The 15,436-nt window shown below is 35.9% G+C and overlaps 1 protein-coding gene across 1 annotated transcript in view; it reads left to right on the top strand.

Annotated features, from left to right (window-relative positions):
* oca2 (oculocutaneous albinism II) overlaps nucleotides 1-15,436 on the top strand; it is a 108,898-nt gene that overhangs the window by 25,560 nt on the left and 67,902 nt on the right. Inside the window, exons 9-15 of the mRNA XM_016272044.1 lie at nucleotides 295-377; nucleotides 584-737; nucleotides 4,844-4,915; nucleotides 5,633-5,698; nucleotides 6,941-6,997; nucleotides 9,766-9,890; nucleotides 12,033-12,171. Of these exons, the coding sequence (XP_016127530.1) occupies nucleotides 295-377; nucleotides 584-737; nucleotides 4,844-4,915; nucleotides 5,633-5,698; nucleotides 6,941-6,997; nucleotides 9,766-9,890; nucleotides 12,033-12,171 (696 nt within the window). The remainder of the gene's footprint in view (nucleotides 1-294; nucleotides 378-583; nucleotides 738-4,843; nucleotides 4,916-5,632; nucleotides 5,699-6,940; nucleotides 6,998-9,765; nucleotides 9,891-12,032; nucleotides 12,172-15,436) is intronic.

Here is a 15,436-nt window from a genome sequence, read left to right as displayed (position 1 = left end):
ATATTGTTACAGCTTATTGCAGTGATGGCAAAGCTGAAATTTCAGCAGCCATTACTCTAGCCTTCAGCATCGCATGATCCTTCAGAAATCATTTTAATAAGCATTTCTCATTGATATAATTTCTTATTGTATCAAAAAATGATCTCATCTCTTATGCTGAAAACAATTGTGTTACTTTTATATTTTTGTAGTAGCTGTAATACATTTTGTCAGGATTCTTTGATGAGTAGAAAGTACATAAAAAAGAGATTGTTCTATACAGTCACAATACAAATTCTAGTATTTTTCTAACAGCTGCTTTATAACTGGACTATACCATTGCATTCCCAACGAAGTGACCAAATTCTGAGAACAAGGACATTTGAAATGGTTAGCAGGTACGATCATACAAACAAAATCAGTTGCTCTATATTTTAAAAAGTAGAATAATATTGTCATACTACTGTCTTCAGATTTTTAAATTGTGTTAATAGTTCAGTAAATGTGATCATTTCATAATGTGGGTTATGCAGTAGTTCCTGTCACGGTGTATGCTCTAGTGTGTCTCCGTCTCTCTAATCTGTCTCTTTCTTTTGCCCTCCAGCGCTCCTATTCTGATCAGCGTGCAGGCCTTTCTGTTAGACAGTCAGGTGGTTCCTCTGTCCATGACTCACCAGTCACTCTATGTAACCGTGGAAACACAGGTGCTTATTGCCGGATTGATCCTGGCAGGAGTCTATGTGCTCATCATCTTTGAGGTAAAATATGAGGTGTCGGTGTGAAGACATTATTTTCACACCGCACGGTAATCCATTCAATGGTCTTTCAAGACTCATCCCATATTTCATCCCCATAAACAAGATCATCTCGGCTGTTTTGCCACATTGACTCTGTGCGTCGTCTGAGATTTGTGTGCGCACATCTGTAGTCTTTTGTAACTCCTCAGGAAGAGTAGATGCCATGCTGGGTATGTTATTCATAAACTTTCTAAAGTTGTGCTTGTAGATCCAGCACTACACTGAGATGTCCTTGGCAGTAGCTATTCATAAACTCGTGTTTTTTATTTAATTTGTACCTATACCGCTGTTGAGCACTAGAGGTCACTAGGCTCTACTAATGCTAACATGAAGAGCTTTCTACTGGCCCACACTGACAGCGATTCCACAAAAGTATGTCACATTTTTTGAGTACCTGAAGCCAACTTATCAAAGTGGATTTAGAGTGCTTGAATTGTATTGCAAGACCAAATTGTATTAGTGCAAATGAAAATACACAATGTTTTAAGCCTCTGAAACATTGTAAATGAAATATTTTGAGGTAAATTCAAGAAGAACACTGTGAACTCTAATACAAAATGTTGGATGGACCCTTGCTTCCACTGAAACTCTGAATAACATGGATCGGTCAGAGTTCATGCAGCTTGAGTGCTGCTGTCAATCAAATCAATGAGGGAAATAAATACGAAGACATTCTGAAATTCATGTTAGTTTTTCAATTAAACTGTTCCCTCAAATGTGATCATATCATTTGATATAAAAATGTAAATGATAAAAGAATGCAAAATAGGTGCATTTTCACTAGTGGTCTCTTTTGGACTATATAAAAACATAATTCCACCACCAATTCACCTTCAAATTATTCATTTCTGATTATATATATATATTTTTTAATTTGTTTTGTTCACTGTCATACTATGTTAGTCATGTTAGTCTGAACAACTAGAGCCTTAAAGAGCCTTACAGCAAAACACTCCTCCACATTTTTAACTTCCTCTTCTCCCTGTAGTGCGCGCACATTTTTATTTATTTATTTAATTTTTTTATAGAGTTTTCCGAGAAAGCGGCGCTTTAGTGTGGCTCCAGGGGGACATGAGGGCAGAGGGGACCTCCCTTCCTAATTACATTTATTTCTTCAGGAGGGACAGCATGCTGTGTGTCGAAGAGTTTAATTAGACCTTTGTGAGAATGCTAATGGAGACTTTGGGGGCCCATGTTTCCACTTTTACCGTTCATACTAATGCTTCATACCTATGGCTACACTGTCATCAAGGATGAGAAAATAAAAAATTATGTTTTTAAAAGTGAACTAATGAACAAATTTTGCTGATTGGGTGAGTAATCGTCATTTTATTTATTATGCTTTTAAAATAGGGGAGCGTTACCTTTGTGATCATCTATTTATAAGAAATTTCCCCAAACCCCTTCCCAGTTAGAACATATCCAGAATGGATTACAGGTGAAGTTCATCAGATAATCTCATTGTTGAAGACTGCATTATATGATATGATAGGATATGATATGATATGATATGATATATGATATGATATGATATTATATTCTCTGGACATGTTAAAATATTACAACTTCAGTCAACTATGATATGTATATGAACTAGTTCCCAGGCTTTTTAGAAATCATCAAAATGTGTTGGAAAAACACAGTAACTTTGCTGTCCAACTGAGTGCAGTCTGTCCATTTTTAATGATGAATATCTCACACACAACACAGCATGACATTTCAGTAGAAACAACATAACACCTAAACAACACTTGCTCATACAGTCGATCTTAGTCTAAATGTATCATTAACTTTTTGATCTGGATTTTTTAATACTAAGAAATACAGCCACCATTACTCAGTCCAATTATAATTAAAATATTGCTGCTTTTCATGTATTGATCTAAACAGCAAATGATGTAGCCAAATGTATGTGTGTGTGCCAGAAGGAAGGTGCAGCTGCCCAGATTGTGCCTTCATAATCAGCTTTTAATAGACTGCTGAATCTGATGATATACTACAGTACTAAACATTAAAGTTCAAAAGTTCTAGACCACTAGTAAAAAAAAAATATATATATATATAATTTTTTGAAATTGATTTACAAATTACATTATCAGCATGGCGATTTTAGTGGGGAAAAAAGTAAACTTTTAAATGAAGTCTTATGTCTTGACAGCAGCACCAGAGATTTGTATAAAACCTAATGATCATATTATTGAGCATAATTTGCGATCTTCAAAAGAGTCTTGTCATTCAGTGGAAGCAAGAATATCTGTCAACATAATAAATTTTTTACACAGTAGTTCACACGGCTGGTTTAATTAGTGACCAAAGTGCAGAATCTTAAATATTTCTTCATTTTATGTTGGTTTAAAATCTTCCAAAATTCCAAAACTTTGTTCATTTCCAAGTTAAAATAGACTTGATTAGCATTACATATTCCACAGAAGTTTGTGTTCTCAGACATTTGGACTCCATTGTAAATAAGGAAGCATTTGTTGTATTGACCTGGGCCTGCTCTTCCTATCTGTATTGCACAGCAGCTTAGTGATAATCCTCCGAACTGATCTAGAATCAGCACTCTGAAAACTACTTTGATTAAAAGGGCTCAGATGGTGAGTTTCATCAGCAGCTCTGATAGCTAAAACTCATTTGCCCTGAGAGAGGGCAAAACCTAAAATCTGGGATATATAACAGTATGATATGCTTATAAATATTAATATGCCTTAAAAGATTCATGAATAATGTTTGTTCACAATCTAATTGCAGATATCTTGTAAACATTTTAATAATGGCTGATAGATTATTCTTAAATTAGACTAGAGTTGCAGTTTCTCAGTTACTGGGGGGCTTTGAGTATAAAACTAACATTACATCCCACACAGGCACATTTTGACATTTCATTTAGCCATAAACTGTTTCTTACCCTATAATTGAGAGTAATTGGTTTAAACCACAAAACAGAGAAACTGTTCTCAGAGGATACTTTCTTATGCAAAGCAGCGCAATGTATATCCATGTTGCTGATTAATTCTGCTCAGAAAGCAGTGTTCAGCCATTTATCTTAATGACCTGTTTTAGACTTACAATCACAACACTGCACCAAGTGTTCCTCCCCCTCAGGGAAGTTGTCGGACTGACACAGATTACTTGCTCCTTCGAGACTGGAGTCATTAGCTGTTATCCTGCATGTTATGTACTCATTGCCTTTCTTTGGCTCTTCTAGCTGATTACATGCTCTTGTAATGACTGCTCCATCTTGGCACATGACACTGAAAGAGGTGCATCAGAGAAAGTTTGATTCAGGTGTTCCAGTCAAGTGCTCTCACCAGGAAAACAGATGCTGAAGATGCTGATATCTGACAATGCACTTTAAGGCGGCGCTTTTAGTCCAGAGGCTGATTGAAGAGCAGAAAACCAGAAGACGTTGTCGACTGACGCATATATCCTTGTGATTTGGCATTTATCATTTGATTATAAGAGTGCATAAAAGGGGCAGAATGAATTTAATGTAAGAAATGAGGTGGATCAAACATAAATGAAGTGTGGAGTAGAGGGTTAATTGGCATTTTGAATGAGCAAATTTGTTTGGTTGTCCAACGTCTGTTACACAGCCTTATATTTTACATATTTAATACTGTTTGCTAAGGAAAGCATCGCTATTACTGTTGCTGATGCAAAGGGTTTGGGATTTGAACACACCCCTAATCCCAAGTATTACTATTTTGTGCTATGGGCGAGAATGATACCTCATATCTTGCAGCTTGTTGAGATGAGTTGTGCTATTACTTTTCTAAGCAATCAGACTTATGATTTTTGCCTGGCGGGTGAATAAATGGTGAGAAAACCACACTGGCTTTCAATGTAAGAAGGACCATAACATAATAAAGACATGGGGGCAGTAAGCATCCACTTACAACATCCTGGCAACATGCCAAAAACACTCAGAACATCTTCGTGACCCCATAGCACAAATCTAGTTTGTGTTACATTGTACCCATTAATATATGACCAGGTTTATAATAAAATTGGCAGAATATATAGTATTCCAATTGTGAGTAAAAATGTTGCATCTGTGTTTGCAGATTGTTCACCGCACTCTGGCTGCAATGTTAGGATCCCTGGCTGCTCTGGCAGCACTGGCTTTCATTGGAGATGTAAGTTTTAGAGAATGTTATTTATTCTATTCTGATGAAGATAGCTTACATTATGTCAAGAGTTGGACCCTGGGATTTTATTAATGTTGAAAACTGCAGTGATGGTCTTGAGTTTTATTAGCGTAAGAGCAAAGCAACATCCTGTCATGTGCAAGTCAAGTCTGTATAAATAATAAATTGTGGCAAATTCAAATTACAGTTCAGAATATTATATATATATATATATATATATATATATATATATATATATATATATATATATATATATATATACATACATACATTTCACATAAATGGGATATCAGCGGTAATTGCACTGATTTACTCTAATGTGCTAAAATCTTGCTTTCTCATTGCGGCTCTGTGTATTAGTTATTGTATTCCAGAAATTGGAGATAAGTGCGTTATTTGAGCATGAGTAAAATGACTCCTTGCACTTCTGTCTGTTTGATAGATGGAGTGCCCTTTAAAAAGACCCATAGCTCTGTAGTCTCAAATGTCTTTTTTTAACTAAAAAAACTTTATGAACTTCTTAACTTGGTTGGTTGGTAAATACCCCAGTAAACAGAATACAGTATGTAGGCCTAAATGGTATGGTAATTGATGCAATTATTTCAACAATTCAGAAAACCCAGTTAAGACTAGGATGTGAAAATGTTCTTTTGTATCTGAGGAAGGAGATGATGACTATTTCATCCCACTGTCTTTTTACTGTAGAGGCCGAGTCTGATGACTGTTGTAGAATGGATTGACTATGAAACTCTTGCATTGCTGTTTGGAATGGTAAGCATAATTCTAACAGGTCTATAAGCTCTCCAGCAGCTTTTTTACTCATTCAACCTGAGTAGGAGGGTTCCAAAGAAATATATTAAATGTAAACTCACAGCAGGGCTGTTTCAAATGAAAAAAGTAAAAAAGGGGTAAAACTAATTTATCAGTGGTGCTTGCTATTTTAGCACTGTAACTGTTATTCATAAAAACAGTGCACTGTTTGTGCTATGAACATATATCTCAGATCATCTGACTTGTTAGGAAGATGTGTGCAGTTACATTTAGAGGAAACGGAACTTATAACTTTGTGATAAAATGGGCAAAAAATACCACAGATGGAATTACACAAGCCAAATCTTGCAACCGCCATCATGTTTTCTTCAGATAAAATCTAGTTATTTAATTCTTTCAGACAGCATTAAACCTGGTGTAATGAGATGCTTTAACCTTCCTGTTGGAGAAAGTTGCCCTGCTAAGTGCTTGACAGTCTGACAAAGCCCCTAATCCAACCCATATCAGTCTCTCAGGCTGGTCAGCCTGGCAGGCACTTAGTGGGGCACCTTTCTTTAATGTGCCGTTAACCTAGTGCTTCTTTAAGAAAGAATTCCTCAGGGCGTTATTTGCGTTGCACATACTTTGCAGCAGCACACTCGGTCGAAATGCTTGTTAGGTGTGGTTGGTGGTCTGCATATATCATTAGTCCATATTTTACATGTTAACGCAACACAGTGTGACCAAAAAAAATTAATACACATTAAAAACACACAGCCTCTAATATTACTGCTGAAGTGCCACCCTTTTCAAGATCTCTGTTTGTTCAGTGTCTGTCTCCATGGAAACAAATACATTCAATCAGCCCTCATCCAGAAGACTACATGTAGGAGTATTTGAGGAAAATCATAAAAGAAAATCAGAGACTGATGATAGAAAATGAATCATAGCATCTGTCAATTTTAAAGACTGACTATGAAAGAGACTGAGAGCCATTTTACATTAGAAACATTTGCTTTAATAAACTCCGAAATATTGATGTTTCACTTTATTGATTTTCTATATTTCGCAGATGTCTGTTTCGGTATCTCAGGGCAAAAAAATTAATAAATCAGAGACGGATATATGTGGCATGAAATTGAGTGAGAGACCGTGTGGTTTTTGAGACATAATGTGATTTTATAGCGACACATGTGGCAGTAAGCACTAAAAATAGAAACCATGAAATGTTCAAGTCTTATAACCCCTACTATTTACTTTCAGATGATTCTGGTGGCAATATTCTCTGAGACCGGTTTCTTTGATTACTGTGCAGTGAAGGTGAGTTTTCTCAATCATCATGTTGCATATGCTTGTTTGTGATTTGTTTAGCAGAGGTCTGCTTAAGTCTTGGTTTCTGAGAGACTTATTTCTTCATATTCTCTCTAAAATTAGTCCACTCAACTTACGCACCTTAACATATAATATTATATACATTTATATACCTTATATACTTACAGATACAAATAACTACTAACATTTAGTCAGCAACAACAAGGTAGCGTGTGAAATGCTGCTATTGATTCAGTCTGATATGCTTTCATTTTACATTATTGATGTCCCTATTTTTTTTATTTAGTCAATGTAATCCCATCATGCTACTTTTCCCAGTAAGCTTTGGGGAAAAGGAGCAGAGCTATTACGATAGCTGCCCTGAAAATCCCTATCATTCACTCTCACGCAAAGTGATGAGAACCCCACAAATATTTTATGTATGAAATTTATGGGGAAATATCAAGCCCCAATAGAAATGTGAAAAGGAATCAGATGGAACAAATCTTTGTGAAATGATGCAAACGTTTATAAATCATGAAGAAAATGGGTTAGATTTAATGAAAAATAAATCTTGGGATGAGCTTCATTGGATAAATATCGCATTCCTTATTTTCAGGGATTCTGTGGACTGTTGTAAAAGACCTGTTGGAACATTATAGATGTGCTCTGGACATTATGAGGGCACACGCTTATGTCCTCTCATCACATTCATGAATATTAAGAGGGTTCTGGAAGAGGACCTGTGGAAGAGGTTCCACAAATTAAAATATTGCCATAGAAACAACCCTTTTGATTGAACACCATCTCAAGACAGCATAAAGCATTTTGCCTTGAAATAAAAAATCAAGCTTATTCTATCCATGTGTGTAGTCTTGTGTGGTTAAGGCCCGTTCACATGAGGAACTATAATGATAACAATATTAGTGTCCACAGCAACGCAGAGTAATGTTCTGTTCATTATAAACGTGCACTGCAGTTATGTCATCTGCCGCTTTAAAGGTGACATATCATGAAAATCTGCTATAATCGGGTCTCCGGTGCATCTACCAACCTAGAAAACTTGAAAAAGAACAACCCAGTCTTTTTGTTTGCAAGCCTTTCTCTGCAAGCTTGTGAAAAAAACGAGCCCTTTATTAATAATATTACCGCCCCTTAATCTGCACGTTTCCACCCACGGCTAACGCCATGTCTAAAGTTCGAGCAAAGCATGCTAATTGTTCTGTCTTTGGCTGCACTGACGAGCACAGGACACTATTTAGAGTCCCAGCCTCAAAGGAGACAAGAGAGCAGTGGATTTATGGATTTATTTACTATATATTACACTGCTGCCACACAGATCTAATATAAACATGCAATTTCATTGTGGCTGTTTACCTTCACAGACATAACTAACAGTTTTTGTAACTCGTCTGTTTTAAACATAAACCTGTGTGTATTTGACAGTTTAAGCGCAATAAGACATGAAAGAGAACTTAGTTTAGTACTCGCATGCCATGTGAAAGCCGCTTTCTGTGCATGTGCTTCGGATATGTGCGCTCAGAAAACCCTATGTCAGACTAATATGGTTTAAAACGCATGATTTCAGCACGATAGACATGATAATCAAAACCAAACAGATGTTTTTGGCAGAGTATCTGAGGAACAGGCTGTAAGGGCACAGCCCTATTCTAGAAAAGGGGGTGAGGAGCAGCAGCTCATTTGCATTTAAAGAGACATGCACGAAAACAGCGTGTTTCTGCTTTCACTCAAAAAAACATTTTCAAAATTATATAATAAATGATCTGTGGGGTATTTTGAGCTGACACTTCACAGATACATTCTGGGGAAACATGAGAGTTATATTACATATTGTAAAAAACGGCATAATATAGTGGTCTCAAACTCAATGGGGCCACAGCTCTGCAGAGTTTAGTTCCAAACAGATCCAACTCACACCAGCTTGGAAGTTTCTAGTAATCATGAAGACCTTGATTATTTGGATCAGGTGTGTTTGATTAGGGTTGGAGCTAAACTGTGCAGGGCTGTGGCCCTCCAGGAATTGAATTTGAGACCAATGGCATAATAGGTTAAATGTTCAAGTGGATAAATTCTGATCAGCTGTCAATGTTTTCAACATTCATCAGCTGAAAGAAAAAAATGCTATTGTTCCTTTGTGCCATTCACAGTTGTGATATAGAATCCCCCATTCTTTCTTTATCGTTAGCATTATAGTTATCATCCTTGGTATGAACGGGCCTTTACTCTTTGTTTATTTGTCAGTTAGCATCTTTTTTATTTAGGAAGCAGTGACATAATAGGTGGGTTACAACACCCATGCATTACATACATGATTAGTATGATTCCAGACAGCCTGATAATGTCGCCATAGCGACAGGCTCTTAAAGTTGGAGGTCTTTTTTTAATTCTTTTCTTTTCAGGCATGAACATTCTTTTAGCGCTAAACCCTGAATGAGCAAAGACACTATAGATCCGTGTCAGTTTTTAAACTGAATTTCTCATTAAAGTTCACTTTTGAACATTGTGTTCTGAGACCCTCTCAGAGGACTGCTCCTGATTCTCTGTCTTTGAGGCTCTGTTAAATCTATCTCTCCGTTCCACTAGAAAATGTTTTGAACACATGATTTTGTTAATGTTCATAAACAAAGGCAAGCGATTTTTGGGTTTATTTATTTTCGACCCAGTTAGTTTTCATTAATGTGAAGTTACGAGAAAAATCAAACTTTGTAAACCAATAATGAAGTATTCCCAACAGTGTTCTGTATGTCTCCACACAGGCGTATCAGTTATCGCGAGGAAGAGTGTGGCCCATGATTATGATTCTGTGCCTAATTGCGGCCGTTCTGTCAGCCTTTCTTGATAATGTAACAACCATGATGCTCTTCACCCCTGTTACAATCAGGTAATGGTCTCTCTTCCTGAAACAGAGTCTCTTTCTCTCTTAATATCTCTTTTGACTTCTTTTTTAACCCTGTTTAGTAATACAAGACTATGTGACAAGTAATCACACTGGAATAAACATTAAAATACAATGTTCTGAGGTTGAAGCCACAATATTTATACAATCTACATGTGAGACTCCTCAGAAAACCTCCAGAATGCCTTTCCCAATAGACATTTGTTGTAAGTGCTTTGCTGTAAAACCTGACTTTATTTTATTTTTATGAACTGAGGGACAAATCCATTTCTTTGGTAAGTGACAGCATGCCACAGATGCTATCAGTAGAGCTTAACTTGCATTGAACTTGGAACATTTCTCTAATAGGTCTTTGTAAAGAAGTTTGTTCAGCTGAAGTACTACTACTAATTCCCCCCCCCCCAAAAAAGGATTCCAAAAAGCCTTGGCTTGGCAGTCTGTGCTTAGATTTATATGAGGATTCAGTAAGTCATGTCTCCATGCTATAAACGCCCCACCTCATTGCTCTTTTCAGCTCCATTTGACCTTATTTTCTTCCATCTTTTCACCATTACACGTTGTCCCTCAATGTGTTCATTGGTGCCTGTGCACATTATATTTGTGTTCTCAAGTCTTTTATATGTTTTGTATCCTGATGTACAGCATCATTTATATATCATTTATTTAGCAATGTTTAGGACACCCTGCTCTTTCAAAGTACATGTGCTATGAAGCAATTAGGCATCATGTAATATTGTTTCATGTCACATCCCTGCTAAAAATAAATCCTCAAGTCCAACAAAGCATATCTTTTTTCATCAAGGATACTTTTATTTGTATTTTCATCCTTCTGCAAAATTAATCCGTCAAATTCTTATCATCTTATGTAGACAGTAAAAAAATATCTTGTGTGGTAGGATAAAATAAATCTATATTTCACATGTAGCCATTAAAATGTTAGGCGCAGCCTCAGCGTTTTCATGACACTGTTGGTGAGAAATGACTCCTTTTTTTGATTATGCATCACCAATTGCATCTTCAAACACCTTCTGGGTTTCAGGGTTCAGAGACACAGTACACACACACACACACACTCGTTAAAGAATGGATTTGAGAAATTAGAGAGTTCAGCTTTTCGTTAATAGGCAATTTGCTTGAGCAAGAGTTTTTTAATGCCAATTTAGCAGGGAAACTGATTTGCTTATCTTTAGATTTGCTTGAAATTCAGTGTTAATAACTAAACTTGAGCACAAACCTGGAATTTTTTTTGCAACTAAGCTTAAAGTTTTGCTGCTGAAGAATCATGTCCTCTCCTCGCCATATTTTATGGTAAAACAGACGAGTCTGTGTAAAACTACAAAAGTACAAAATGTGGTCATTAACCCTAGTGAAAAATAAGTATACTAAAATGTACTTGAAAGGCATTTATTTGTAAGTATACTACAAATACATTTACATATTTATGTACTTAATAAAATTACCCCGCAACTGTACTTTTAGTTTACTAAACTGGTATACTTAAAGTCCGTTAAATTGGAACAACTAATTTTGCACTTTAATTGTGCGTAAGTAGTGCTGAAGTCCAACTAAAGATACACTGAAGTATATTTGATTTAGCTAAAGTGGAACTGTTGCAAGTATACTTCAGGTACACTTTAAATATCTTGCATTTAAAGACTAATACAGTATACAGTTTATTATTCGATATATTAATATATTATTCAAAGATTATGCAATCCTCATCAATAGTGACATTAAAACCCATTTTAGGCTTAGTATAAAAAAATGTGCATTGTGCTCAAAATAAAGTTGTACTCCAGTACAAGTATAGTACTCCAAATAAAGTTGATTATAACTTTTATATCAGTAAGTCTCACGCGATATGTCAGTAAATATGTTAATTGATTTTAACTATACTTAGTATGGAATAAATGTATTTTAAATAAATAACTTTTTTACTAGGGGGAAGGATGACAAAAATCATGAAAATATGATGGATTAGAAAGATAATAGTACATCTTTTCTCAAAAAATGACTAGTGAGCATTTAACTTTCTTGGAGACCACTCTATGTAACATGTTTTGCATTGAATTGATGTTCCTGGAACATTAGTCCTAATCAGGTTTTGTAATGTCTTCTGTACATTAGGTTATGTGAAGTGCTCAATCTGGACCCCAGGCATGTCCTGATTGCCGAGGTCATCTTCACCAACATCGGAGGAGCTGCCACTGCTGTTGGAGATCCACCCAATGTCATCATTGTATCCAACCAGGATCTGCGTAAAAAAGTATGTAATTAATTCCCACCGTTCTTATTTGATGCTGGGTTATTCACGGGTGGAAGGATATTGTGCTGCTGTTGTGTGCCTGTTGAGAATGTCTCGGGGAACTTGTTGGACAAATTATACATGACTGCACAAATAAACAAAAACACACAGACACAAGCATGTGACCGAGCATTTTTCTGGCATAGAATGATAGCCTTGTGCCAAAATACGCTGTCACTATCTACTCAAGGCTAAAACACCATGGCATCCTGTCTTACACCTCAGACTATTAATTATGTAGGAATACTTCTTGCCAGCTTTAGTTACGCTCAGCCAAATTCTCTCTCTCTGTCTCTCTCGCTCTCTTTCTCTCAGCAGAGTTGAAAGCTTTTAACTTCAATAAAAACTAAACAGCAAACCTGTACAGTCATTGTGTACAAACTCTGAGACCAACAATTTTCAACTAAGGGTATGCGAGATGTTTGGCTGCAATTGACTTGTTTCTCACAGTATCTCGCCTGTTTCACATACTATGCAAAAACAGCATGTAAGGTATTGACACATTACACATCAGAAAATCTGACTAAATCACGATCATTTAGGCAGTTTTATTTGTCATATTACCATTCGAGTGTAAATATCTAATTCTTTTTAATGTAAATTAGATATAAAAAAAATCAATAGGTTACACTTTATTTTAAGGTGTCCTTGTTACAGTGTAATTATACATTTAAGCACTGAGTAATATTAATTAATGGTTAGGGGTTGGCTTGGGGTTACTGGGATGTAATTATGAACAATTTATTGTTAGGGTTATTATAATAGTAAGTACATGTAACATGTGTAACAAGGACACCTTAAAATAAAGTTTTACCATTCAGTATATTTAATATGTAATGCTATTAATCAAATTCATATTTACCTTTGCTTATTTTGGCCTTTCTCTTGTTTGGCAAATGAATAACACTTAAAATGCATGTGTAGGAAGGCAGAGAGTGATATAGAGTTTGTAACCATAAAAGTGAACAAAAATCTGCATTTCTTACAGACTGGGGTGTCTTTTTTTCTGGAACCTAAAAAACTCCCACACAGGCGAGCTAACTTTTTTCGGATTCGAGGATACCATATTGGTATAAAAAAGAGAAGAGAAAGAAAATATATTTGTTTTTTTTATAAAAACACTGTAAAATGCATTAAACATTACGTTACACCATGGTTTCCCCAAACTGGGCTTAATGTAATAACTGCAGTGGGTTTGGGAGTTGATAAAAAAGCTAAAATAAAAATAATTTAAACACTTGGACACTAAAAGTAGAAATATTTTATTTGTTTACCTGCATGTCATTGTGTCCATTAACCGATATGAAGAGAGAACTCTTTGGGAATCCCTGCCTTTCGTGAACAAACATTAATAAACATGAAAACAACAAAGGCATTACACAAATATTTTTGTCCAGACTTTCAGAATCAACAGTTACTGAAGGTCATTGGATATGATGAGAACATAATGTTTCACAGCTATACATCACCCGTGTTTAGTAGCTTGCATTATTATTTGTTTCATGTATGGTCTAATTGCTTAACAGGTGTTTTTCACTCAAATTCAGAAGCATGTTGTGCACACTTATTTACATGCCATTTGTGAATTTAGTCAGAGCTAAATGGTATGAAACACAGTAGGATTTTTGAAAGGAAAAATTAAGAGAGAAAAAAGAAGAATTAGGCAGAATCAGTAAATTATGAATAATTTACGATGGCAAGTTCTTCTTCCATAAAAGCGTGTATGCTAGTCTATGTGTTAGTGTATATGGTCAAAGTGTGTGTCAGTAAGTACGTGTAAGTGTCCAGCTAAAGCTCTGAATGAGACACAGAGGATGAGATAGAGCTCTTTAATCTCCAGCTCCGGATGCTGATTAAAGATGCTCTCTTTGGAGCCACTCTACCCTGCATCTCTTCTTTCACACACTACCACAGACACAATGACTAAGACAAAAAACCCTATATGTGTGTGAGTATCAGTGCAAAAAAGAAAGGGAGCGGAAAAAGGGTGGCTATAAAAGTATAGCAGATCCATCTTTTTCTGACAGTCTATTTAAAAGGTTACACGCCAAAAGAACAACTATATGCCTAAAAACCTCAATCTATTTGGAGCCATAAATTCTGATGTCATATAAACATCTTGTGAGCGAAACTGATTTCCAGCACCATCACACTTTCTGACAGAGATGGATGAATTAGTGTGTGAAGCACATTAAATTAGCTGTTTTAATCAAGTGCTGCTTCACATTTTAAGTGCGTTTTAAAGAGAGAATCTCAAAGGTGACTTGAAGGGTCAAGCAAAGGTAAAGAGAGGAGTTTTGTAATACACATGATTTTTTAAATGCTTTTATTGTAGGTGGGAATATAGGACTTTTGGGTGGCCTGAACACTGTTTAGATCAGAAGTCATCATAGCAAAAGATTAACAGTTAATTAGGGCTCATTTTCACCTGAATCAAAAATTTCACAAAGGTCGACACAATATTTTATTTTTTCAATTAGCGCATAAATTCTGTTAATATGAAATGTTGTCAAATTTATTGTTGTCAGAATTATTGAGAAAAACTGGTTAGAAAACTAATTTTGGAGACTCTGATTTCTAAGGTCTAACTCCATTGAAAAGTTTTTCACTCTCTGGGGATCATTTCTTGGATATTTATTTAGACAAACTAGCTGGCCAACCAACATCTTAATGTTTCCGATGTGGGTTGAGTTGTACATTATCTTCCTGCGTTCCTGATGATTGACTGTTTTGCAGCTCTTTAGTTACTGAACCTGTATTTATTTAGGTCTAAGTTAGTGCACATATGTGTATTTTTATTATTTTTATTTTTATTTCTTATTTTTATTTTGTGTATTTGGTGTAATGAAATGTGTTTATGCGGTTTAAGGTTAAAAAAACACATTATTTTCCACATACTGTACATTATTGTTTCTCCTTTATGCCCCGCCTTTCTGAAACGCGTCGATTTTTACAAAGCTCATCGGTCAGAATAGCAAGGTGTGTTGTGATTGGCCAGCTATCCAGTGCGTTGTGATTGGCCGAATACCTCAAGCGTGTGATGGAAATGTTACGCCCCTTACCATACTGTGATGATGCCGTCAGGCCGGAGCGATGCTTCAAAAACATGAAAACCCATTATAAATGAGGCATTCGTTGCATCCAGTGGGGACATAATTATGGATTATAATGACTTATACTGTCTTTTTACGTGTTGCGTTGCATCGCGCCGCGTAAACATAAAACC

This window comes from Sinocyclocheilus grahami, unplaced genomic scaffold, assembly GCF_001515645.1.
Source record: "Sinocyclocheilus grahami isolate Dianchi unplaced genomic scaffold, SAMN03320097.WGS_v1.1 scaffold67.1, whole genome shotgun sequence".
Classification (NCBI taxonomy): domain Eukaryota; kingdom Metazoa; phylum Chordata; class Actinopteri; order Cypriniformes; family Cyprinidae; genus Sinocyclocheilus; species Sinocyclocheilus grahami.
This window is presented reverse-complemented; position numbering and strand designations above follow the sequence as displayed.